Genomic DNA, 24,971 nt, shown 5'->3' with positions numbered 1-24,971 from the left:
AAATTTGATATCAAAAGTTTAATCATTTTGAGCATAGGAACCGTTGTTTGGAAATTGGTGCAATTTTAAAAATGACAAATTACAAATTGACCACGCAAAAGCCAATGCATGGTATCAGCTTATTGTGTGGCCTGAAACAATTAAAAGAGCGGGGTATTTGATTTGCATTTTGACATGCATGGGTAAACCTTTAATGGCAATGAAATTAGACCTCTCAGTTGCGTGTAGATGTGTAAACCTGCCGGCCTATTCAGGTGACGTAATTCTTGGCACTCACGCTAGCTCCGCCGCGTGATACAACTCCCTATGTCATTTTTAAAATTGCACGAATTTCCAAATAACTGTTCCCATGCTCACAATGATTAAACTTTTGATATCAAATTTGGTATCAACCTTCGAAGGAAAGTGTATAGAAAATTATTATATAAATTATTTTGCCATAAAGTCATCAGACTCTGATTAAATGGGGATGGAACTAGTGGCGACTTTTTAATTTGGCTGTGTTTAGTTTGTCTGACAGGTACATCTATATTCACCAATACGTTTCTCACAGCTTGCTGTGGAACATGGAATACTTGTGTGATAACTAACCTTGACAAGTTTGACTGCTTCCCTGTCTATAGTAGTTTGTCTGACAGGTACATCTATATTCACCAACCTGGTTCTCACACTTCTCATAGCTTGATGTGGAACATGGAATACTTGTGTGATAACTAACCTTGGCAAGTTTGACTGCTTCCCTGTCTGTAGAAGTTCGTCTGACAAGTACATCTATATTCACCAATTCGGTTCTCGCACTTCTCATAGTTTGATGTGGAACATGGAATACTTGTTGCACACTCGTTGATATCTGAAAGATACAGGGAATCACCAAAACACATGTGGATCAGAACAAGTCATAGATAGGCCTATCGGAATACAAAATTTGGCACAACACTATTGATGACATGACTACCCTAGGTAATTTTAACATACATGTGAAGGAGATGTTACAGATATAGCTACTACATTGATGCTCTATTCACACTGCACACTGTCAGTGGTGATGAACATTTGATGTTACCCCCCCCCCCTCCCCTACACACACACTACGTAGGCTGGCTACACCCTTGCTCTTCTCCTAACATGTTATATACCTGTACAGGTGCCCCATCCCCTTTAAAAGCAGTATTGCTCATTATTGCATTCACAGGTGATACTCCAATCTATGTTTGTACATTCATATGACAGTTATCAAACTCTATTACATACCTGCACAGGTGATTCCATCCCCTTCAAAACCACTGTTGCATTCACATGTGAACCCTCCATCAGTGTTAGTACAGGCAGCATACACATGGCAGTTATCAAACATTTCCTCACATTCATTGACATCTGAAACATAGATATATCATGTATATTACACTGATAAAATTGCATATATCTTATAGGAATTGTAGCTTGGCTCCATAGCCGACCTTAAATTTTCCAACCAATAGAAAAGAATAACAACTGAGATGAAAAACCATGACATATCCTCTCTGATTCTGGCAAAAGAAAGCTCAGTGAGTGAGCTTTCTGGATATTGGTCTTACTTCAACTTGGCTTCCATTGAGAGCAGATAGTGGTCTTTACTTCTAAACTCGCTTTGCAAGCTATGGTGGCTTTTCTAGACAGTGGTCTTACTTGCTCAACATTGGCATAAGTAGCTAGGCTCAATTTGCGAGCCATGCTTGCCTTTGGCAAGCAATATGCCTACTCGGATTTAGTTTACCCGGGGTAACTGGACCTTCTCGGACATAGGGATCCTAATCAAATTTTAATATTTTCGCTTTCCACTTGGAAAGAAACCTACTGGAAGTAGGTAATAATAGTTCAATATTTTATATATATACAGATCAAAAAGTGCCATCTCGGAACATACATACACCTGTCTGATCCTGCATTGTTAACACATAAAGAGTTTGTATCACTTACCTAGACATGAACTCCTCATTGGCAACCAGTGTAGACTGCTCATAGCCTGTGTTACACATACACCTGAATAACCTTGCAATATTGATACATAGGGAGTTTGTAGCACTTACCTAGACACATGAACTCCTCATTGGCAACTGTAGACTCCTCATAGCCCATATTACACATACACCTGAATGACCCAGCAATGTTGATACATAGGGAGTTTGCTGGACAGTTGTCAGGGTTGATGAAGCTTGTGCATTCATTGATATCTGGATCCAGGAAAAGAAAATATCTTGTATTACATGTTACTATAGACTTATACCGGGAGTTAAATTTCAACTATAGCTTAGTGAAAATCAGATTTGAAACAAACAAGTTGCACTTGGATAATTACAGACTGATTTAATATCCTGTTTGCTACTTTTTTACAGTCTTTTATGTTGATTGTTGAGAAGGGTATACAAAATGTAATGGGCTTATTTAGCTGACTTTATTTTCACTTCATGCTATTTCATGCAGTATTTCAGCTTCTTTCCCACCAGACTGGATAAATAAATGAAACTAAATATTGACACTTATACAGTGCCTAGTTTTATGTGTATCAAAACACTTGACATTTATACTGTTGTTGTTAAAATTATGTCAGCAGCCATACCGTGTCCAATGCATGCTCATACCTTTTGGGTGCTCAAATGGGCAATATTCATAACAGCTCCCCATTTTACCCCTTGGTAGAGAGAGGCAAGTGAGGTAAAGCACCTTGCCCAAGTGCATAACACGATGGCACTGCTAGTGCACAAATTGCGAGGCAGAGCCTGTATCGCTGCCACAATGCTGAATGCTCCCAGGTACATTCCAGTAAAATGCCAACCCTGACTGACTATCATGAAGGGTTGTGCAGCAACAGATATTATAGTAATAGATAGAATTCCTTAAATAATGCTCTCTGAACACACTAATTTTAGTTCATTGAGATCTGTATTTTTGTTACAACCTACATACCTTCACATGTTGCACCATCTCCAAAATAACCCTGATTACATTCACACTGATATGATCCATCTGTGTTACTACATACAGCCTGCACATCACAGCCAGCAATATTACACTCATTGATGTCATCACAGATGTTGTACCCATCTCCTTGGAAACCAGTAATACAGACACATTGATATGATCCAGGGGTGTCAGTGCATTCTGCATTCTCTGCACATGGGTCTGTAGTACACTCATTAATATCTGAGGATATGAAACAACAAGTTTGACAAGTTTTCTTACTGCATTGTTATTCTTAATCATGGATGAATGAAGAGTATGTGGTGCAAGGGAGAGAGAGGTAACTTCACATATCGATCGGAGGACACTTGGAACATAAATCTTCAATATCAATATGTGTGAGTCTTCATAGCCGCCTATGCTGATGGTAGCAGTATTTTGTGTAATTAATTATTATGAGGCTGGTCCACCATGTTTTTATGTGACATCATTTTGACTAAGTCTTTATATAGCAATATGCATAATTTTTATGTAGCTTCCCCCATGGCATCATTATTATTGTCCAATGGCGATGCCCATGATCCAATATCAGCATCCACTATTCAAATCTGATTCTTGCCACAGGTGATGTTAGCTACATGTATCCCTTCTGTCTACTAATGTATTTTTCACCCTCTATTATAGAGGTCGCATTACTTCACTGGGCGGGAAAATCCTTCTATGTAAATTGTCCCTATTATACTCATTTGGCAAAACAAGGAACACTACAAATGTCAAATTTGAAGGTATTGTCAGTTTGCAGGGGACACTTTCAAAGATGTTGTTTGATGTCTAATGTGAAATGAAAATACTTTCATATTTGACATTTTGACCATTCCCTGTTTTGCCAAATGAGCAACAGTGAAAATTTACATAGGTTTTTTCTGCCCAGCGACAACTTAATCCATCTATCATTGTAATAAATAGGTCCCTGTATCACCACTGGTGATACAGGGACCTATTTATTACAATAAATACTGGTGATTCACCAGTTCCATGAAATAATGAATGGACCAATGTCCTAATTGCATGCACATGTATTACAAACTCACCCCTACACACTTCCAACCCCAGCACACACCCCGGACACTCTTATTGATTTCTTACTTGTACAGACAGTCCCATCTTCTGTGTAGCCTGTATCACAAGTACATGTATGTGACCCATCTGTGTTGGTACATGATGCTGCTGTATGGCAATCATTTGTCAGGCTGCATTCATCAATGTCTGGATGGTGGGAGAAAAATGGCAAAGTGGGTTACAAAGTTACCAATGGGAAGGAAAAGTACTTGGAAGCTCCAGTCATAGAAAGTATTAAGTCCTGATTCCTTGACCCCCCATGTTAGCACTTAATGCTGCTGGCACTTGTTCACTGTTCAGTGCCGCGGGGACCATGACAGGCCCTCTCCGACATTACAAAATCCACCAGTCCTGCACGCTTGAAGGCCGCTTCCCAGCTAAAAAGCCTACATAAGCATGCTGGCCTGTATGGAAAGAGAAGTGAGAAACAGATTTGATGACAAAGAACAAGGAAAAGAAGGCCACTCCCAACAATCAAGTTAACAATTTTACTGTCAGCCTTTGGGTCAAGAGAAAGGAAGTGCTTAAATCCAATCTTAACTGCCACTGAGGATGTGAGGAACTGGACCCAGTCCTATATATGTTACAAGAATGTTATGATCACTATTTTCTGGCTGTCCATCCGTCTTCTACTTACATACACTCACCTTTTAGAAGTTCTCTGATCATTATCATTGACAGCTTCACAGCTACAGTTATACCCTGGTTCTGCATACCTACACACCCATATAATCACCCATAGAAGTTCTCGGATCATTATCTAGTTCACAACCATCATCACAGCTACACCTACACCCAGCTTCCTCATTGGTGCTGGGTGCATGTCTTTCTACACACACCCATATAATACTCACCTTTACAAGTTCTCTCATCATTTTCTAGTCCATAGCCATCATCACAGCTACAGATATATCCTAGTTCCTCATTGGTGTGAGTCTGTTTATCTACACACCTATTATACTCACCTCTACAAGTTCTCTGATAATTATCTAGTTCATAGCCATCTTCACAGCTACAGCTATATCCTAGTTCCTCATTGGTGTGAGTCTGTTTATCTACACACCCATATACTCACCTATACAAGTTCTCTGATAATTATCTAGTTCATAGCCATCTTCACAGCTACAGCTATATCCTAGTTCCTCATTGGTGTGAGTCTGTTTATCTACACACCTATTATACTCACCTCTACAAGTTCTCTGATAATTATCTAGTTCATAGCCATCTTCACAGCTACAGCTATATCCTAGTTCCTCATTGGTGTGAGTCTGTTTATCTACACACCTATTATACTCACCTCTACAAGTTCTCTGATAATTATCTAGTTCATAGCCATCTTCACAGCTACAGCTATATCCTAGTTCCTCATTGGTGTGAGTCTGTTTATCTACACACCCATATACTCACCTATACAAGTTCTGCGATCATTATCTAGTTCATAGCCATCTGCACAGCTACAGCTATACCCAAGGCCATCATTGGTGCATGTTCCATCGCAAACATTGGTAACATCAGCTGCACACTCATCAATATCTTAAAGACAAGGAAAACAAGAATTATTTTGCTTGGTAAACATCACCATAATAAGCTATAATACAGACAGTAAATGTATGTGCTGTGCAAGGTAAAAGCATATCCATGTCTTTTTGTTTGTCTGTGACAATTTGAAAGTCTGACATCAGTCAAAAATATGACAACAGGCACCAGTGTTAGTGCAGGGATATGGTTAGTGTGACTACTCATATTTATTTCTGTGTTCTCATGAACAATTTTTACTCACTTATTGTTATTTTCACTGTATTTAGTCTTAAGATGTTGTTCTGTAGTTTATATTTGCAAACATAAGTTTGTAGTTCCAATTGGTACGAAATCCCCAGAACTTGCAGGTAAGGCACTCTACAAAATATGCCATGATTAGATAGTGTAACTTTATGTGTGTGAAGCCATGTCCATGCAACGTATGGCAAATGACTTAGGGAATGAGTTTCACATCCCACAATGTGAAAATTTCATATCCTCGTTTTAGGAGTGCTTACATGTAGGAATATGTGCAAGTGTTTAATGGTGGTGCATGCATCAGGACATGCATGCATGTGTGCATCTTACCATTACATGATGTTCCACTGAGTTCTGCTCCTTGATTGCATACACACTCATCAGTAGTACCATCACTACTGCGTACACATTGGCCATATGGTCCACAGGTAATGGTAGCATCAACACATGCTCGATCTTGTTGAACTGCATAGGAAGAAAGATAAGGCTAGAATATGTCATTAACAGCTTTTTTCAAAATATACTTTCCCATTTAGATATGAAGGTCTTAAACACAGCAGTTGTAGTCGATCTAAGGATACACCACTCACAGAATAAACAAGGTTTTTATTACAATACAACATTTGCTGCCTGATATATGGTACTTACCATCACATGTTGTGTCATCACTTAGTTCAAATCCATCATTGCAGCCACACTCATATCCAGGCTCTGTATTCATACACACTTGTTCACAGTCATCAGTTTGTGTCTCGCATTCATTAATATCTGAAACAAGAAATCATAATAGGCATGTAACGATATTCTTTTCTGCATATCTATCAGTAAATCATGAGCTATGGCAGACGTGGTTTGTACTGTAGTCCGACATTTTGGTATCCAATTAGCCTTGGGTGTTTATTGATACACATAACCTGGCGACACAATTGTTGGGTGTTATCGCTAATAATATATTATATATTGTAACATCTCCCTTTGTTTATAAAAGGAATACAAAGGAATCGCTAATAACAAAATCTCCTAAAATCTCACACATTTTCTGATGGTATGTTACTACGATCACATGCTGATGGCAGTCTGCTTGAAAGTAATAGAACTCACACAACATATGGGGATAATGCCTTCTGCAATTCTGTGCCAGCTCTCTGGAACCAATTACCTGTAAAACTTCGTACTTCACCTAGTCTGGCCACTTTTAAATCTAATCTGAAAACCCATTTGTTTCCAAACTAAGTTTTTTATTTTTAATTAAGTGGTACATTTTATTGTAGCCTAAGATGTAGTGTAAGTTGTACTTTTAAGATCATTGTAAAGCGCTTTGTTCATACTTATGCTAAGGCGCTATCTAAATTCCGTTTATTGTATTGTATTATTGTAACATATTATCACATAGTAACAAAAGTCAAATTTGTTCGATCTTGGGACTCATGACCGTCGATGTTGCTTCGATACTTTTTATTAATGAACTATCCTGCTGCCTGACTCCACTAGGAGTGTTATGCAGTAACTCTTCAGATTCAGAGAGACGTGTGTCAAAGACAAAATAGAACATTTTACATGAAACTGTAAAATCTATACTTAAGTAGAGAAATTAGCTATATGTATTTGAATGGGGCTTCAAGTGTCTTTTCCTTGTTTTTGTTTTTTTGCCAATTTTCTCAAAAATACCCTATGACAGGTTTAACTAATAAGGGATCACTGAACAATCACTTGATATTTCATAAATTACAAGATTGACTAAAATCAAATGAATTGCCTAAAAGCCATACATAACACAAAGTATAGATGAGTTGACATGCGTTTACATTTGATACGCCCTCTGTTGGTCTGAGATCAAAACTACCAGGCAAAAAACACTATAGTTTACATGGAAGAATTTGATTTATATTCATTAACTTTGGTATCAAAGCAAATAATGCTAAAAATGTTATCAAACTTGTTTACAAATGCATCAAGCTATATACATAATATCATACAAATGCATCAAGCTATATACATAATATCACACAAATGCATCAAGCTATATACATAATATCACACAAATCTTCAAAGGCTTTTAAAAATTGAGTTTTGACGAGATTTATGTGGTCTGTCATAGACACTCCTATGTTATTTTGCCTGGCTTGAAACAACAGAGGGCGGTCTGAATGTAAACATGTGACGTCCATCATAGGTCAACTCATCTATATGGCATGAAGTTTTTGGTTAGAAAAACTTCAAAAAATACCAGTGTGGTAACTTTATATAGATTTTCCATCATGCCTTTGTGATGTTGTTGATTTGCTAGATGTATAGTTTAAAAGTGAGTTGATAGGAGCTGCATCCAAAACGTAGCTTTAGATCCAGGCACAATATACTTCTCTTAAAATTCCACCTCTGTTCCCCCCTTTCTGCTATTTTCCATTTTCAACTAGTACACACTTACCTGTGCAGGTTTCTCCATCTCCCATAAACATATCTTGACAGCTACATGTATAGCTGCCCTCTGTATTAGTACAATCAGCTCTAGAGTCACATTCTGCTGCTCCTGAATCACACTCGTTGACATCAGAGCACTCAGTGCCATCCCCTTCCCATCCTGCATTGCAGTTGCACTCATAGGAGCCATCTAGATTCCTGCAGGTTGCCATTTCATGGCAGTCATTTGCTCCTAGACATTCATCGATATCTGTGTGCAGAAACGAGGTATCTGATAGATTACTACCAATTTTGAGCAATGACATTAAAAGGGCATGGTGAATTTGTGTCCCCAGGGACAATAAACAGCTGAAGGCAGCTGAATTCTGAGACTATTAAATTATGAGTTTAATAAAAAATGAATGTAATATGATAGCATATTACAGGTGCAATGATATAGCAAAAAAAAGTGTCCTTTAGCTATTTCTATGATTTGATCAATTGATAAAATAATTGATCAATTTTTGGAGCACTAAGGGAATACTTAAATCATTGAATGTTCTTGTGTCCCTAACCCAGCCAGAGCTCACTAAAGCTCACTATTAAAACCACTGCTCGTGCATGCATTCCACATGATGCAATGGTGCCATCAGCCTAAGTCATATATACTTAGGAAATCGCTGGCCGGGCCAACGTAACCCCTGTGGCTAGAGGCTGGTGATCTTCTATGTGGCACGTGAGGGGTCCGAGATTCGAATCCTGGGGGTACAAAGTGACTTCTTTGTTCATCTTCTTCTTCCAATAGCAAAATAAACCATTAGCACAGTTAGGGTTAGAGGAGTTCATCAATAGAATTAAGAAAAGGATTATTGTTCATGCCCTGGGTGCTTCCTCCGGCATAAAATCAATAATGTCCTTAATGCTATTAATTAACCCGGAAATCATGACTTAATTCAATCAATGAACCCCAAAATGATACTAAAATAAGTTTAAATTGATGAATTGAACCTTACCTGTACAAGTGACACCATCGCCATAGTAACCACTACGACACTGACAAAAGTAGGATCCAGGAGTGTTCACACATTCTGCTAGGTCTCCACAATCTTGGACTAAACACTCATTAATATCTGAAAAACAAAGGCATCAGTTCAAGACACCCATTTAGTAGGATATAATTATGTGGCAACAGGGTTTGGTGAGAAAATTACAGATGGGGGACATTATTTTCTTTATTTTTCATTGGATAAGTCGGATAATTAGATATCCAAAGCTAACGCTAAATGCAGTGCCTCCGCCTAATGAATCAGAAGGTTTGCCTACAATTGGACAATTTTTGTCCTGCAAACTATACTTGGGAAAAATGTGTTGCAAAGCTGGAGACTATGGAGGATCATATGTCACACATTTGCCTCACTGGGAAAAAACAGGGGAAAACTAAGACGGGGGAGTTTGCTCTCATCAAAGAATAGCCTAGGCTTGACAAGGAATTTACTGCTGATTAAATAATTATTGTTCACATACTAGTATATGAAACTTGGGAAGATGGTCAAGCAGTGATGGCTTTTGCAGAATAACTAGAGCATACACTTCTATTTGCTGTAAAAATGATTTATGGAATGTTACAGGCTACTGAGAACAAAGAACCTCAATTGCCAAGTCTTTATACAGAGTCTATGTGTACTTGGCATTCACAGTTTGTTTCACATTGCATACTTATACTTCCAAAGATATGATCTTTGGAGTAAAATTTACTATTTCTAAGCAAAACAGAAATTAATTTTTTTTAAATAATCTAGTGTTATACAACAGAAGAAAAATCCAAATAATATGTTTATGTGCAACATGACAGTAACAAAACCTTGATTTTTCTCAGAACTGCAAAGAGTGAACTTAATAAGCCTTTCTAGAGTGACCAGTAAGTTGCACTGTTTTCCAATGAAACATGACTCACCCACACAAATACCATCCAGGTTTTCATATCCATCATTACATGGGCATTCATAGGATCCCTCTGTATTGATACAGACAGCATTGTCATCATCATTGCAGGCTCCGTCAAGACACTCATCAATATCTAAAGAAATATGAAACAAATCTGAATTATATTTAAGTCTTTGTGGGGTCAAAAGAGTATTTGAGTAGGGGACAGAATGCTCCTTGACAAAACAATTGAAAGAGAAAATCAGAGCACCAAAGAAAATGGGAGAGGAGAAAAGAAAGGGAAGCAAAAAAGAAAAAAGCACCCCAAAATTGTCCAGGTACATCTTCTGTGTGGCCTGTTTCACACCAAAAATCTGCCATCAATTCAATTGGCTTTATGGATTAAGAGTAAGACCTTTAATAGTCTCTCTAAAATCACACTGTATACATTATTGATAATACCAGGCCAAAATGATACACACCAGGAAAATTTGCCACCCCCACCAAAACCAGAACAGACATTTTGTTTACCCCCCCAAGAAAGCTGGCTACACCCCTGTACAGGCTTGAACATGTTCCTGGGAGGACGGATTGGTGCAGTGGTCATTCCACGTACCTCTAACTGCTATAGCCCAGCCAATAATGAGCCAGGTGGCCTGTCCAGCTCACATATTTTTCTCTGTGCACTTTTGGTTTCCGCATCCTTTGCAACACTTACCCCACCATTTATGAGGCTCCCAGTCAAAACAAGCAAAGAAACTTAATAGTTTTAACCTAAACATTACACATATACTATGATACACATACCAATACAAGCCTTGTTGTCTATATGCAGTTGATATCCATCATTGCATGAGCACTCATAGCTGCCTAGTGTATTAGTACATATTTGGTCACAGTCATCGGCATTCTCATCAGCACATTCATTTAAATCTAATCAAAAGATAACATACAAATTGATATAGGGTTAGAGGATTAAGAAACTTAAGTTTAAGGTTATGATTATGGTTAGGTGCCAATCATTATTCTAAAGCTACACCGGCCACAGAATTAGAGAAGGAGAACCAGGAACCGCCACATACAATCGCGCTGTAAGCTATGGGGTGAAAATTGGGGGTATTTAGGTCCTTGCTGACGGTGGGCGGAGATAAATGAAAACAATTCTGTGTCTCATCTGAAGCATCTTGGTATTGGCAAGCAGGTCGCATCAAGTGCATCTCTCAAATGCGCCATCATCCATATTGCGCTTGCATGACAACAAATGCCTCTAGCGCATTCCAAGGGAAACCGAATACCCCCAATTTTTGCTCCATGCCTATATCAAGATGGTGGTTGCATCCTGGTTCTCTTTCTCTAATTCTGTGAGCTACACCCTTGGCAATAGTAAAAGGCTAACATAATATAGTTGGAATTATTTTCCCAATTCTCATTGACAAATGAACCCCCTCTCTGCATATTGTGTACTTGGATACATGTTTGTTCTGTCATTATAATACTTAAGGCCGGTTGGAGGAGGGCAGAGCCTAGGAGATTTTGCACCTAACTATTGAGACAAATAAAGCTGATACACAAGAGAAAAAGTATGGGTTCTATAAAGGTAATCCCAAGGTGTGATATAAGGGGTATTACTCTATGTGCATGATTTTTTTCAGGGGGGGGGATGGCCCAACATTTTTGAAACCTTATTGGAACCACAAGACCTATGTGAATATAAATGTGATTATTGGCTTCCTTAACTCATACTTATAAGAAAATATGGCCCCTGTCATCTGACTCACTTTAAAGATATTATCACAGTTACTTGTTCCTGCCCCTCTTTCCTATACCAAGTTTACACCACAGTCAAAGAACTTTCTACTTACCAAAACACTTAAATCCATCACCCATAAGATTAGGGGGGCAACTCCCACATGTTGCATTCACTTCAGGAGGTGGTAGATCTATACATTGGACTCCTGGAAAACAAGGATTTTCTGTACAGCTGTCTAACTCTTCAGAGCAATTATTGCCAAACCAACCAGGGGTGCAGATACAAGACACCACCTGAAAATAAATGAATATAAAAGCAGAAAAGTAAGTCACCCATAGCTAGACAAAAAGAATTATTTCATCAGTTTTTGCATGCCACTGTCATTTGATATATCCATGTCTGCATACTAGTATTCAAATCCAAGTGTTACTCTGTGCTCTGTTGCCTAAATGTGGCCATACACAACAAATGAGCCATAAAGTCAGCAAATTGTATTCTGAGTTACAGTGTAAAATGTGCATGAAGGTTGTATTCATAGGTACCTAAATTTGGTGCAAAATGTATCTCATTTGATATCACCAGTCAAACACCTTTTAAACCAATCAATAATCCTATTGCTGAAGAGAATAATAAGCTTCTACCTATTTCCTAGCTCTAGTCTTTGTTTGCTTTGGCTAAATCCTGTTCAAGTGGTGGGTTTCAAAGCATTGTATTTATAGGTATGTAAAACCAACAATTTGTCGCTCGTTCTTGTTCCATCTCTTTTGGGTGCGATGTACAATTTTTTCTGTATCAGTTCTATCTTTGCTTGATGTTTATTTAATTGTTTTTGTTTGTTAAGCGCCTTGAGCCGGGTTAAGGGCACTATATAAGAGCCTGTTATAATTATTATTATTATTAACAATAAGAGGACATTCCTGAGCCTCGTTGACATGGGGGTCTTTCATTGACTGGGAGGAGGCTAAGATTTTAGGCAAAGAGGCAGACAGATACAAACGATGGATCAAATAGGCAGTGAAAATCAGACAACAGGGCACCACCATGAACAGAGACGAGGGGCAATACAACCTAACTCACGATTTGACGATCTCCTGAAGAAACCAACTGGCAACCAAGTTGCTAAGCAACAACGAGTTGTACACAGAAGGTCGTCACAACAACATCAGTGTTGATAAAGGAATCTGACAGATTTCGAAACGTCCACAGTAAGTGCTGTTTTATTGGACTAGAACTATGAAATTCGTCTTTATGATATACCATTTTAAAGCTTTATATTTTCTAAATACGAAATAAAACAAAATTGACTGGGCCGACTTTACGGCTGATTCGTCATGTCCGGTCACAAAGAATAAAAACTACAAATGGAGAGTTGGCAGTGTGCATGTGTGCAGAAGCTGGTAAATGATTGCAACCAAGGATGTTGATCAGAATAATCTTCAATAATAATGGACACCAACAGACACATCTTTTATTTGTTTGTTTGCATGATTTTATGTTTGTTATTTTGTTTCACTTACTGAGAATGCAGCATTATCCGATGTGGAATTCCAGTCACATTCTCCTCCATTCTCACATGAACACAGCTTCAATTTAAATGAGATGGATGTATTTGCACTGCCATCACTCATCAAGACTGCAAGCTTGACTTCTTCTGTAGATGTTGGACTCAGTGAAAGCTCTCCATCTGAAATTAGGTGGGGATGGGGAAATTTTTTTAATACTTTCTGAACATCTGACATTGACCTGCTTACTTGCATAAAAGTGGATATAAGCACTACCGTACCTAGTGCATTAATCATTTAGGCTGTAGCTCCTAGATCATCATAAGGAAGAGAGTACATTACATTATCTCAACTCCATGGGGATCACCAGCATTTATCTGATATAGCTGGTGTCCACTACTTGAGAAAACAGACTTACTGTCATTAATAGTAGGTCCCAGACCACCATAAGGAAGAGAGTACATAATCTCATCTCCATTAGGATCACCAGCATCTATCTGATATGTATAGCTGGTATCCACTACTTGTGAAAACATACTTACTGTCACTAATAGTAGCTCCTAGACCATCATAAGGAAGCGAGTACATAATCTCATCTCCATTAGGATCACCAGCATCTATCTGATATGTATAGCTGGTATCCACTACTTGAGAAAACAAGACTTACTGTCACGAATAGTAGCTCCTAGACCATCATAAGGAAGCGAGTACATAATCTCATCTCCATTAGGATCACCAGCATCTTTCTGATATGTATAGCTGGTATCCACTACTTGAGAAAACAGACTTACTGTCACTAATAGTAGCTCCTAGACCATCATAAGGAAGAGAGTACATAATCTCATCTCCATTAGGATCATCAGCATCTATCTGATATGTATAGCTGGTATCCACTACTTGAGAAAACAGACTTACTGTCACTAATAGTAGCTCCTAGACCATCATAAGGAAGAGAGTACATAATCTCATCTCCATTAGGATCATCAGCATCTATCTGATATGTATAGCTGGTATCCACAACCAGATAAAGGAGACCATTATCTTGCAGGGAATCTGTGTTGCTTGTCTCAGTAATGGCACTGATGTTTGGTGGGAAATTGTCTGGAAAAGACAAATCAAAACTTGCCAATCATACAATATGGAATGGGGAACTATACTTTGTTTCATCTTGAGTTTGGTATTGGCACCAGTGATGTAAGTGTGTTGACCAACAGAATACACACCCGGTACCAAACTCTAAATGAAAGAAAGTATAGTAGCCCTTTGTCTTTTATACAGTGGCGTCACCAGGAAATTTTTTTCTGGGGGGCATTGAGGGGCAAAGTGAATCAACCAAATTTGCGCAAAATTGCAGCAAAAAGTGGAATTTTTCGTAATTTTGGGTTTTGACTGGGGGCATTTGCCCCCTCATGCCCCCCCCCCCCCGTGGCACCACCACTGCTTATATATAATATATGAAATCAGACAGAGACAAATAAAGATGCATGACATATATGCATACTGTGTTTAAAATAATTCCCTGTTTGAAAGGTTAGCCAAACCACAGGGCGTGCCTCTCTATCTGTCTTGGAGATGACTCTTTTTTGTGGGTTAAGACCATATATAAATTTGACTCCTTTTTTGTGGGTTAAGGGATCTAAAATAAGTGTTTATTGCGTTTCGACAGTATTTTTTGTGGGACATGAGAGCACCTCAGACCTATCGAATTGCATTCTGAATCTGAAGCATGTCTTTCTGATATCAAATAATTTTCATTTTTGAAAATCACAATATAATACAAATTTTATGACAAATTATAAAAATTTGATATATTTCAAATTTTGATATATAACAGTCCTAGAGGCAAATTATATAAATCTAATGACATATTCTTAAAGTGTATGTAGCAGGGATGAAAAGCCGACGGTCAATTGAAAATTTTGACCTTTCATATTGAAGATATGGATTTTTTTCCCAAAAAGACCTATTTTTTTTTGGTGTTTTGGGAAAAAAAATCCATATCTTCAATACGAAAGTTCAACATTTTCAATTGACCGTCGCCTTTTCATCCCACCTACATACACTTTAAGTATACATCATCACAGATTTATAAAGTTTACTTCAAGTACTGTTAAATATCAAAAATATCAATTTTAATGATTTGCCATAAAATGTGTATTAAATTGCGAATTTCAAAAATCAAAATTATTTGATATCAGAATGACATTCTTCAGTATTCAGAATGCAATTCGATATGTCTGATGTGCTCTAATGTCCCACAATAAATACTGTCCAAACGCTCATACCCCAGCCCTTAAGACCATCGATTTCAATTTGCATCATCAAAACTAAGTTTACTCACTCAGATTGCTAACCAGTTCTTGAAACATTTCATCCGTCTCTGCTGTACTAGCCCCTATCTCTGTGCTATTAGTGGCTAAGGAATCAAACAAGCACTCCCTCTTACTGCCACAGACTGACTGAACTCTTTGTAAAAACTCAGTGCCTTTGTACTGTTGAAGGAGTTCATCAAGGAATTTGGGGACAAAGTCCCTATCATTGCGTTTGCTCCAATCATCTTCTTCTGAGTATTCGAATAAGGATGTTTCAGGTGTGTTTCTCCCTTTAAATGACACAAAAATTAATGAAAAAAAATGTTAAAATACAGATACGGACTTTCAAAATCTTATTTGTTCCTAACTGACATCAGTTTATAAATCCATGTAATCACTAGTTTAGATCTAGTAATTTTTGTCATATATATCGAAGTATACTTTTACACTTGTCATACCATATTTGTAAGTAAACAAACAGCAGAAATTGGCACAATTTTGGCTAAACATTGGATCAGTCATGTTTATTATATGTTCCAGCTACCAGTCTATAATATCGAATTGATTAATTTGAATTAAATAATTTACCAAGTGGCCATGGGCAGCGCCATTAGATATGTTACAAGACTACCAAGTGACAGGTGATGGATCATATGCACACACAAATGAATAGATACTTTTTTGATAATTTTCATTGAGGTTACTCAAAACTTACCCAGGTAGTTTATTATACAGCAGGGGTCTCTGTCTTTTTAATATGTTATGAAAAACGTAATTTAGAAAATATTTACAGACAGATAAGTAAAAATCCATGAACGGAAAAAAAATCTTGTTATGCTCGCACAAACTTCTCCTCAATTTTGGTCTAAAAATTGGCCAAGGTTAGTGCTGTCCCATTCAAAAGCACAGGAAGACTATCCACAGTGTTGAGGTCACCTTTCCAGCCATTCTGTCTACAGGCAGTAATGGATGCCACCAGTGCTGGCATCAATGAATTGTTTAAAACAAATTAATAAATTTGGTATTATATACTGATATTAGGAGCCAAAATGTCCAAATAATTATCACATTATCACTCCTTGACAAGTCTTGCATTTTTGTAACTTACATGTCTCTCCATAGTTAAATAGTTCTCTTTCAGTAGGTGTGTCACCAGCTGGTTCTAGTATAGTCCCATTAGGAAACACAAAGTCATCTGTCTTACTTCCACTGTATACACCTTATCAATATAAACACAAAGAAATTATTACAACTTAATTGTACATTTAAGTGATGAACTTGAAATAAACATGAAGGAACATATGGAGCGTTCTTATAAAATCTTGCAAGGCAGGCGGCAAGTTATATTCTTTTGTCAGATTTCACTAAAAATTTCTTCCATTTCTAAGAGGTTCATTTTAACTCTCTTGACGCGGGGTGTCGACTGCAGACGACAAGTTTCAAAAAAAATTTAGAAATTCAAAAATTTCAGAAATGTAGATTTTCATGACCATATTTGGAATCAGCATGAAAAATGCATTAAAATGAGTACAAACAAGCCTAGTATTGATTCAGTAGTTCTTAAGATAGCTCTTGATATTTTGAGAAAATATTTCAAAATTTGAACTTTTTCCATTGAAGCGCATGGCTATAGCACGCAGAGCATTAAAGATTCATTAAACTTCTATGTATCTTACAAGCACCTATGACCATTATGGCCCAAATGAAACTACCATAGACAATGCCATTTTATACAGGCTGTATCAAAAGTATTGATACCCATCATATTTGATATACAGTGAAGCTGTTTCTTCCAAAGGCAACATTTCATTCTCATCAAATGACCACAAGGAATTGTTTAATGACCTTTCATAACATAATCTACCATTAGGTGCATCTTTTGTCAGTCTTGTCCATAATCAAAGGAAACGACTGGATAACCATAATGTTGATACAGTCTGCAAGCCCTGTGCAATTCATCCAATAAAAAGATTTGAAATATCTTACCCATAAGTCCTCTGGTGATATTCATCTCACTAAGCTCTGTTGGGACTTCCACGATGATATCCAGCATGGCCAACTTAACAGCGGCTGACACGGTAAAGTCTACATCTGTCAAATTATCGCCGGGCAACGTGGTTGACCAGCGGGCAGCGATGCGGCCATTACTGATGTTAGTAGGTGGTGCGTAATCTATAGTGACACTTCTGTCTGTATCATTTAGGTATGGGTCTGAAAAATGCATTATGGGAAATATATGATAATTGTGTCTGAAATGAACTAAGAGAGGGTATGTTATTCAAATAACTGATATCAAGTCAATGGTTTTGATTATTTTGGAAACAAAGATGTCAGAAGTTGTATACTCATGACACATGAAAATAGTACCCCTTTCTTTAGTAGTCTGCATTGACCTATCTATGTTGTTCACCTGAAATCACCTGGCAATACCATATGTACACAAATCAATTTTTTAATTTGAACCCTAACACCATTATCTGCTTTTTGGCAGAGAGAAAATAAAGAAGGAAGGGAGAAAAGGAAGACAACAGATGTTTGTTTTGGGCTGATTAATAACCATGGACTCCTCAGGTGCCACAGACAAAACTGTAATGGGGGTGGGGGAGGAGGAGTAGCAAGTCATGAGTGTTGCTCTGGCCCATCTGTTCTGATGATTGTGCAATCACCAGTGGCATAGCGTCATAGGGGCACAAATGGGCATGTGCCCCCCCCCCCCAATCGATTGCAAAATTTAAAAAAAGCCATAGGAAAATTGCCAAATGGCTTGTGCCCCCAATCCGCCCCGGTGCCCCCCCCCCCCATCATGGCCGGTGCCCCCAATTGGATGACCCACACTAGGCCACTGGCAATCACAGCACAGATTGCAACATACTGTTGTATTTTGTGGTGTTTAACAGTGTTAGTGTTAGTGTAGGCCTCAATGAACATGATGAAGGGGGAAGGCTAACTAATTACAGTTTTCAAATTATTTGAATGAAAACTATTTAAAAATAGTTTTCATTCAAATGGCTTCACTTACCACCTTCCTTGAGCATAGTGATATTAACAACATCTGTGCCATTCACAACTGTTACAAACTCTGTGCGTTCTTCATCCAAAATGAATTCAACCTAATCAAGAAATGAGAGAATTAAGTTAGGAGTAATCTCTTCCAACTAAAAGCATGTTTTTGTTTTGGGCTATTTCAGATGAAATCCATACACCCCCTATGAAAAACATTACCTTAATCTCTTGCACAGGGAGTGTAGATTTCAAATGGAGTCACCCATTAAAGTTACTCCATTTGAAATTCACACTCCTTTCATGCACAATTGATTTGAAAATTTAGAAAATCCCATAGAAAAACCAGCTTGTGCCCTCCTCCAGGTCAAATTTGGGGGAAATTTGGAGAAAATAAAAAAAACAAAAAACATGGTTTTTGGCCCAAATTTTACAGTCACCATAACAAAAAATTTCTTTTATATACTTTATACAAACAAGTTAGAAGTTATGAGGCCCTAAAGTGTCCATAATTCCAGGGTTAAGACCAATCTTAAATGAGAGTTTTGCACTTTTGTGCTTGCTAAACCTTATTTACTTTGTGTCATAATGACCACTGTTTTATTGGTTGGTTTATAGCTGATCCATATGTTCGCCTCAGACATGTTCTGAATTCCCTGGACCACAAAAACAATGATTCCAACCAAACCTGTTACTAGAATCCCAGAACTAAGTCAAAAAACTAAATAAGCAAACTAGAATGCTTGATCACACCCACCCTCTTTCACTCAATTCACTAATAATTACTCTCCCTATCTCACACATTGGGCTATGCTATATAAAATCCACACTCCCCCTGTAGAAGATTCAATCAATCAATTGATCGATCGGTCGGTCGGTCAATCAATCCATCCATCAATCAATCAATCAATCAATCAATCAATCAATCAATCAATCAATCAATCAACCAAAACAATCAACCAACCAATCAATCAACAGCGTTTCGAAAAAAGACACATCACATTCTCAATTTATGATTAATAATATACATACCGTAGTAGATCCCAGTTTTGCAGCAAATGCAACAAACACAGTACCTCCCGAGTCTAGTTCTGTACCGTTCACCATAACAAGGTCAGTACGTCCCTGTAACTCATAGTCCATGTCTTCTACAACCACCAAGGTGTATTCTCCATGACCATTGAAACTATAAGTATCTCCATCAAGGGTCCCAATATGTGGATCACCCCAGAAACGACCTGGAAAAAATATCACCAAATCTTATTATTTGTGTAATTAGCATATAAATAATAAATAAATAAATAAATTTCGGATTTATATAGCGCCTTTTTCCAGCTAGATCTTGAAGGATTCAAAGCGCTGTAATTTCGCTGCCATGGTGCATCATCACAATCAGATCGCATCATCTAGGCCAGTTGCAGCCGAACCTCAGGCGCAGACCTATCCGCACTTAGATTGTAACATCCACCAATTATCTGTGCAGCTCCCCAAATTCCATTGGGTGAAGGAAGTTTTTGATAACCAAACAACTAATCACCGATTTTTTGAAAGCAGGAGGAAACCGGAGATCCCGGAGAAAACCTGCGAGAGCGAGCATGGAATCGGGATAAACCAAGTGCACATGAGTCCTTGGGCGCGCCGGGCTTGAACCGGGACCTCAGTGGTGCAAAGCGAGGGAACTACCGCTGCGCTAACTCGCCCTCCCATGTGTAGCATGGCATACACACTGAAATTCAACATCTAACATCTACAGCTAAAGTTGACAAGTACTATCCAACTTCTTATTTTGGGTGCTTTTCTTATCATGGACTATTTAATGTAGAGATGCCACTTGGTGTTGTCAAAATTTCCTGAAAAACATGGAAAAAGTCTGAAAATACACTTTTCCCTATTAGGATAGAGCAAATATTTCCTGAAATTGGTCAATTTTCTTTATAATTTCCTGAAGTCAGGAAATTTCCAGAAAAGTGGGATCTCTTTTAATGCCTAATTATAAGAGACACATTTCTTATAATATATTGAGGAAAGCATAAATGACTAGAAATTTTAAGGTTCTCAATACAAGTGTCTACCCCAATGCCTCCTCCTCGATCACATTGTAAGAAATTTGTGAAACACATTATTTGAATAAAAAAGATTTTAATATTTTTAAATAAACAAATTTGAAAAGAAAAAAAAGAAAAAAGATGCAAATTAGCTCACTATCATAATAACAAATATGCAAATTAGACCCCCCCCCCCAAAAAAAAGAAAGTAGTCTGAGTTCTGACCATGGCCTTTCTGACCATGGATTTCCTCATGATGGATTTCAGATGAGGAGTTACTATTTATTTCTTTTAAGTTCTACCTGGTCGTCTTGGTCTGTATCTATCACACGTAAGCGGTGGTCTGTGTGTCTCATACAAATCACATTTATCAGATTTCTTACAGCAGTAGTAGCGAGCAAGAACATCCTTATCTGTAATGGAATAACAAGAAATGAAAGTTGAACTTGTGTGTATCTATCACATGTAAACGGTGGTCTGTGTGTCTCATACATATCACATTTATCAGATTTCTTACAGCAGTAATAGCGAGCAAGAACATCCTTTGAACCAATAGGCGGTCACTTTAACTTGTCTCCTCCCCTCCTTACTGGTGACAATTCACAGGCCCTGCAGGCCAATAGACTAGCATATTGGCAGGCCTGCAATGACGTTCATGGGCTTCTGGTCCAAGGGCCTGCTTTATTTTAAGCACTGATTATAATCATGATTGTGATTATACTTCTAATTGTACTTTTAGAGTCAAATTTTTGGAAGTTCATTTTGGGGTCATCCAAGGTCAAATTACTAAAAACTGTCCTATGGGCATGAAACGTGGTGGGTACAGTCAACATTTAGAGCCAAATTTTGGAAGGTGATTTTGAGGTCACAAGGGGTCATCTGAGGTCAAATTAGTAAAAACTGTCCTATGGGCATAAAACTTGGTGAATACAGTCACCATCAGGCAGGTAATCGCGACAGCCGAGAACCGCCAAATACGGGTAACCGCCTAGTTACTATAATTCACCAGAATCTGTACATCTGTTTGTACATCTGTTTGTCTGTCTGTCTGTCCGCCTCTTTTCTCGGAGACTAGGGGTCGCATACGTTCCTCAAACTTGGTGGGTGGGTGCAGCTTGGTATAGGGAAGAACGAGTTTATATTGGTTAGTGGGTCAAGGTCACCCAAAGTCATCCAGGGGTCAAATTAGTAAAAACTGTTTTTCTCTGAGACTGGGGGTCGCACGTTCCTCAAACTTGACGGGTAGGTGCGTCTTGACCGGGACAGAACAAGTTTGTATTGGTTAGTGGGTCAAGGTCACCAGAGGTCATCTAGGGGTCAAATTAGTAAAACTGTCATATGGGCATGAAACTTGGTGGGTAGGTGCATCTTGACCTAAGACGGAACAAGTTTGTATTGATTAGTGGGTCAAGGTCACCCAGGGGTCATCTGAGGTCAAATTAGTAAAAACTGTTTTCCGCCTATTTTCTCGGACACTAGGGGTCGCACGTTCCTCAAACTTGGTGGGTGGGTGCATCTGGACCTCAGACAGAACAAGTTTGTTTCGGTTAGTGAGCCAAGATCACCCGAGGTCATCCAGGGGTCATTTGAGGTCAAATTAGTAAAAACTATCGTATGGGCATGAAACTTGGTGGGTACAGTCAACTTTTATAGTCAAATTTTGGAAGGTCATTTTGGGGTCATCCGGGGTCACCCAGGGGTCATCTTAGGTCAAATTAGTAAAAAATGTCGTATGCGCATGAAACTTGGTGGGTACAGTCAACTTTTAGAGTCAAATTTTTGGAAGGTCATTTTGGGCTCATCCAAGGTCAAATTACTAAAAACTGCCATGGGCATGAAACGTGGTGGGTACAGTCAACATTTAGAGCTAAATTTTGGAAGGTCATTTTGAGGTCATCTGAGGTCAAATTAGTAAAAACTATGGGCATAAAACTTGGTGAGTACAGTCACCATCAGCCAGGTAATCGCGACAGCCGAGAACCGCCAAATACGGGTAACCGCCTAGTTTAATTAATTCTCACCTAACCAGTCTTTTTTGGTGGCATATGGAGCCCAATAAAAGACGCCTCCAAAAGCACCATGGTAAAGCTGAGCATTGCTATTGCCCCACACATCCTCATAGCCTGTAATGAGGGCACCGTCTGAATCATAGGTGCAACGAGCACCTGCGTAATAATAGGTCCTTGGATAAAATCGCCACCAGTCCCTCCACCATCCCCAGTATAAACCTGTAGATGGTATAAATGAAGGCCATCTTTGCTGGTAACACTCAACATCATCTTCAGCTGAAACAAGAATCACAAGGTCAATAAAAATAATGAATTTAATAATTAATAATCATTCTATTACTCTTACGACCCATTATTCAAAATCGCGGACTGTGATTTGTTAAAACACGTCACATGAGAGCCCATTATTCTGCAATAATGGGTCAAGCGCCGTAACATATTCTACGCACAGCATTACGCTTGGTCACGCGTGCTCCACCTTGAAGTAAACAACTTAAAATATTTGTGCCAAAAATTATATTTTCTCTTTAAATCACACTATTTTCTGGTAATAGAATAGAAATAAAGGGTGCAGCATTATCCTTTACACACAAATAATGTGTCCTCTGCAATAAAAGCGTTTCAATAATGGGTTCGGCTGCGCCTCACCCATTATTTACGTTTTACTGCCTCGACACATTATTTGGGTGTAAAGGAAGCTAAAGGATAATGCATTACCCTTTATTTCTTAATTATATTACCCCCACAACCCATTATTGTTAAAACACATCACATATAATGAGAGCCATTTATCATGTTTATTCGCAGTAATGGGTCAAGTGCCAGAACACATTCTATCCGGGCATATGCATTACATTATGCTTCAAGGCATTAAAAGAAGCAAACAACAACAACAACAACAACAATAAATTTCTTACCAGGTTCATTGAAATCATCCAGATTTAGTGAGATTCTTTCGCATGTTATGTATCGGCTATCGCTTGCAGCTTGCGCAACTGAACATGGACATGGTTGAATCCAGTTTTGAAAGACATCTGTCCAAAATGGCTGATCATAGGCCCATTCCTCACAGTACTTGCTGGGGTTGACAACATCTTTAGGATCATTGTCATCTAACCGAAACAGCCAGTAACCTTTGAATTGAACATGTTTATTATTTCAGATTCACCATATAAGGTCAACACAATGGCATATCAGAGGACAGTTTTCAAGTGGAGTAAGCATTGAGGTTTGATATGTTTAGGGGGCATATTCATGTATTTGGGCAAAATGTTTAGAGGGGTGGTAAATTCTTACAAAATAATTACCTTCTGCATAATAACAGGACAAATGCATGCAGAACACACGAAAATTGCAATTTTACACTATCTTGGCCCACAATCAAATTATTTTTGTTTTTTCAAAAAGAGGATATATTGCAGTATTGGTCCAATTTCTATGCAGAAGATATTGAGCTTGAGCTAAGGACATGTGCTCTGTGATCTACTCACAGCAACATTACAGTGAGTCTTGCCAACTGACTCCGGGCGAAGTGGGATACTCAGTACAAATGGCCATACAGAGATATGCTGCAAACATGGGTCGCATTTGTGGCCCTTTAATGTCAATTTTGGGATATTAACCATCTTTTCAAATATTTTTTAGAAAATAGCCAAATATTGCCCCAATGTTGCCAAAATGCTCGAAAATTACCAACAATTTGGAAGTAGTAAAAACTGACAATTTGCATCAACTTTGGCAGAAAATTTGGACATTTGATCAAAATATTTTGAAACATTGGCAGCCTGAGTGATGGGTCCACTTTCACTGAGATATAGATTCTCCTTAGCTAAACCAAACTTAAGTTTAAATCACTACTGAAAGAGACTGGGGAAAGAGAGTGTGGTCACCAAATTTGGTAAATTCAACCTTTAAGGGATGGGGTATGAACATTTGGACAGTATTTATTGTGGGACATTAGAGCACATCAGACGTATTGAATTGCATTCTGAATACGAAGAATGTCCTTCTGATATCAAATAATTTGGATTTTTTTTGACATTCGCAATGTAATACACATTTTATGGCAAATTAGAAATTGATATTTTTGATATTTAACAGTACTCAAAGTAAACTTTATAAATCTGATGATTTATACTTAAAGTGTATGTAGGTGGGATGAAAAGCCGACGATCAATTGAAAATTTTGACCTTTTGTATTG

At 38.1% G+C, this 24,971-nt stretch overlaps 1 protein-coding gene across 1 annotated transcript in view; it reads right to left on the bottom strand.

Moving 5' to 3' along the window:
- The window catches only part of LOC140168725 (uncharacterized), a 58,383-nt gene that overhangs the window by 12,688 nt on the left and 20,724 nt on the right, over positions 1-24,971 (bottom strand). The window contains exons 14-38 of the mRNA XM_072192134.1: positions 23,688-23,903; positions 22,783-23,046; positions 21,064-21,174; positions 19,749-19,954; positions 18,736-18,826; positions 17,703-17,927; positions 16,825-16,935; positions 15,746-16,006; positions 14,327-14,505; positions 13,947-14,022; positions 13,420-13,586; positions 12,015-12,195; positions 10,960-11,085; positions 10,184-10,306; positions 9,243-9,359; positions 8,258-8,500; positions 6,481-6,600; positions 6,163-6,297; positions 5,464-5,589; positions 4,911-5,111; positions 4,084-4,203; positions 2,944-3,180; positions 2,067-2,210; positions 1,252-1,374; positions 719-850 (exon numbers count right to left, since the gene is read on the bottom strand). Of these exons, the coding sequence (XP_072048235.1) occupies positions 719-850; positions 1,252-1,374; positions 2,067-2,210; positions 2,944-3,180; positions 4,084-4,203; positions 4,911-5,111; positions 5,464-5,589; positions 6,163-6,297; positions 6,481-6,600; positions 8,258-8,500; positions 9,243-9,359; positions 10,184-10,306; positions 10,960-11,085; positions 12,015-12,195; positions 13,420-13,586; positions 13,947-14,022; positions 14,327-14,505; positions 15,746-16,006; positions 16,825-16,935; positions 17,703-17,927; positions 18,736-18,826; positions 19,749-19,954; positions 21,064-21,174; positions 22,783-23,046; positions 23,688-23,903 (4,035 nt within the window). The remainder of the gene's footprint in view (positions 1-718; positions 851-1,251; positions 1,375-2,066; positions 2,211-2,943; positions 3,181-4,083; positions 4,204-4,910; positions 5,112-5,463; positions 5,590-6,162; positions 6,298-6,480; positions 6,601-8,257; positions 8,501-9,242; positions 9,360-10,183; positions 10,307-10,959; positions 11,086-12,014; positions 12,196-13,419; positions 13,587-13,946; positions 14,023-14,326; positions 14,506-15,745; positions 16,007-16,824; positions 16,936-17,702; positions 17,928-18,735; positions 18,827-19,748; positions 19,955-21,063; positions 21,175-22,782; positions 23,047-23,687; positions 23,904-24,971) is intronic.

The sequence above is a fragment of the Amphiura filiformis genome, chromosome 13 (assembly GCF_039555335.1).
Source record: "Amphiura filiformis chromosome 13, Afil_fr2py, whole genome shotgun sequence".
In the NCBI taxonomy this organism is placed as follows: Eukaryota; Metazoa; Echinodermata; class Ophiuroidea; order Amphilepidida; family Amphiuridae; genus Amphiura; species Amphiura filiformis.
The sequence above is the reverse complement of the archived record's forward strand: the minus strand, read 5'-3'. Positions and strand labels throughout refer to the sequence as shown.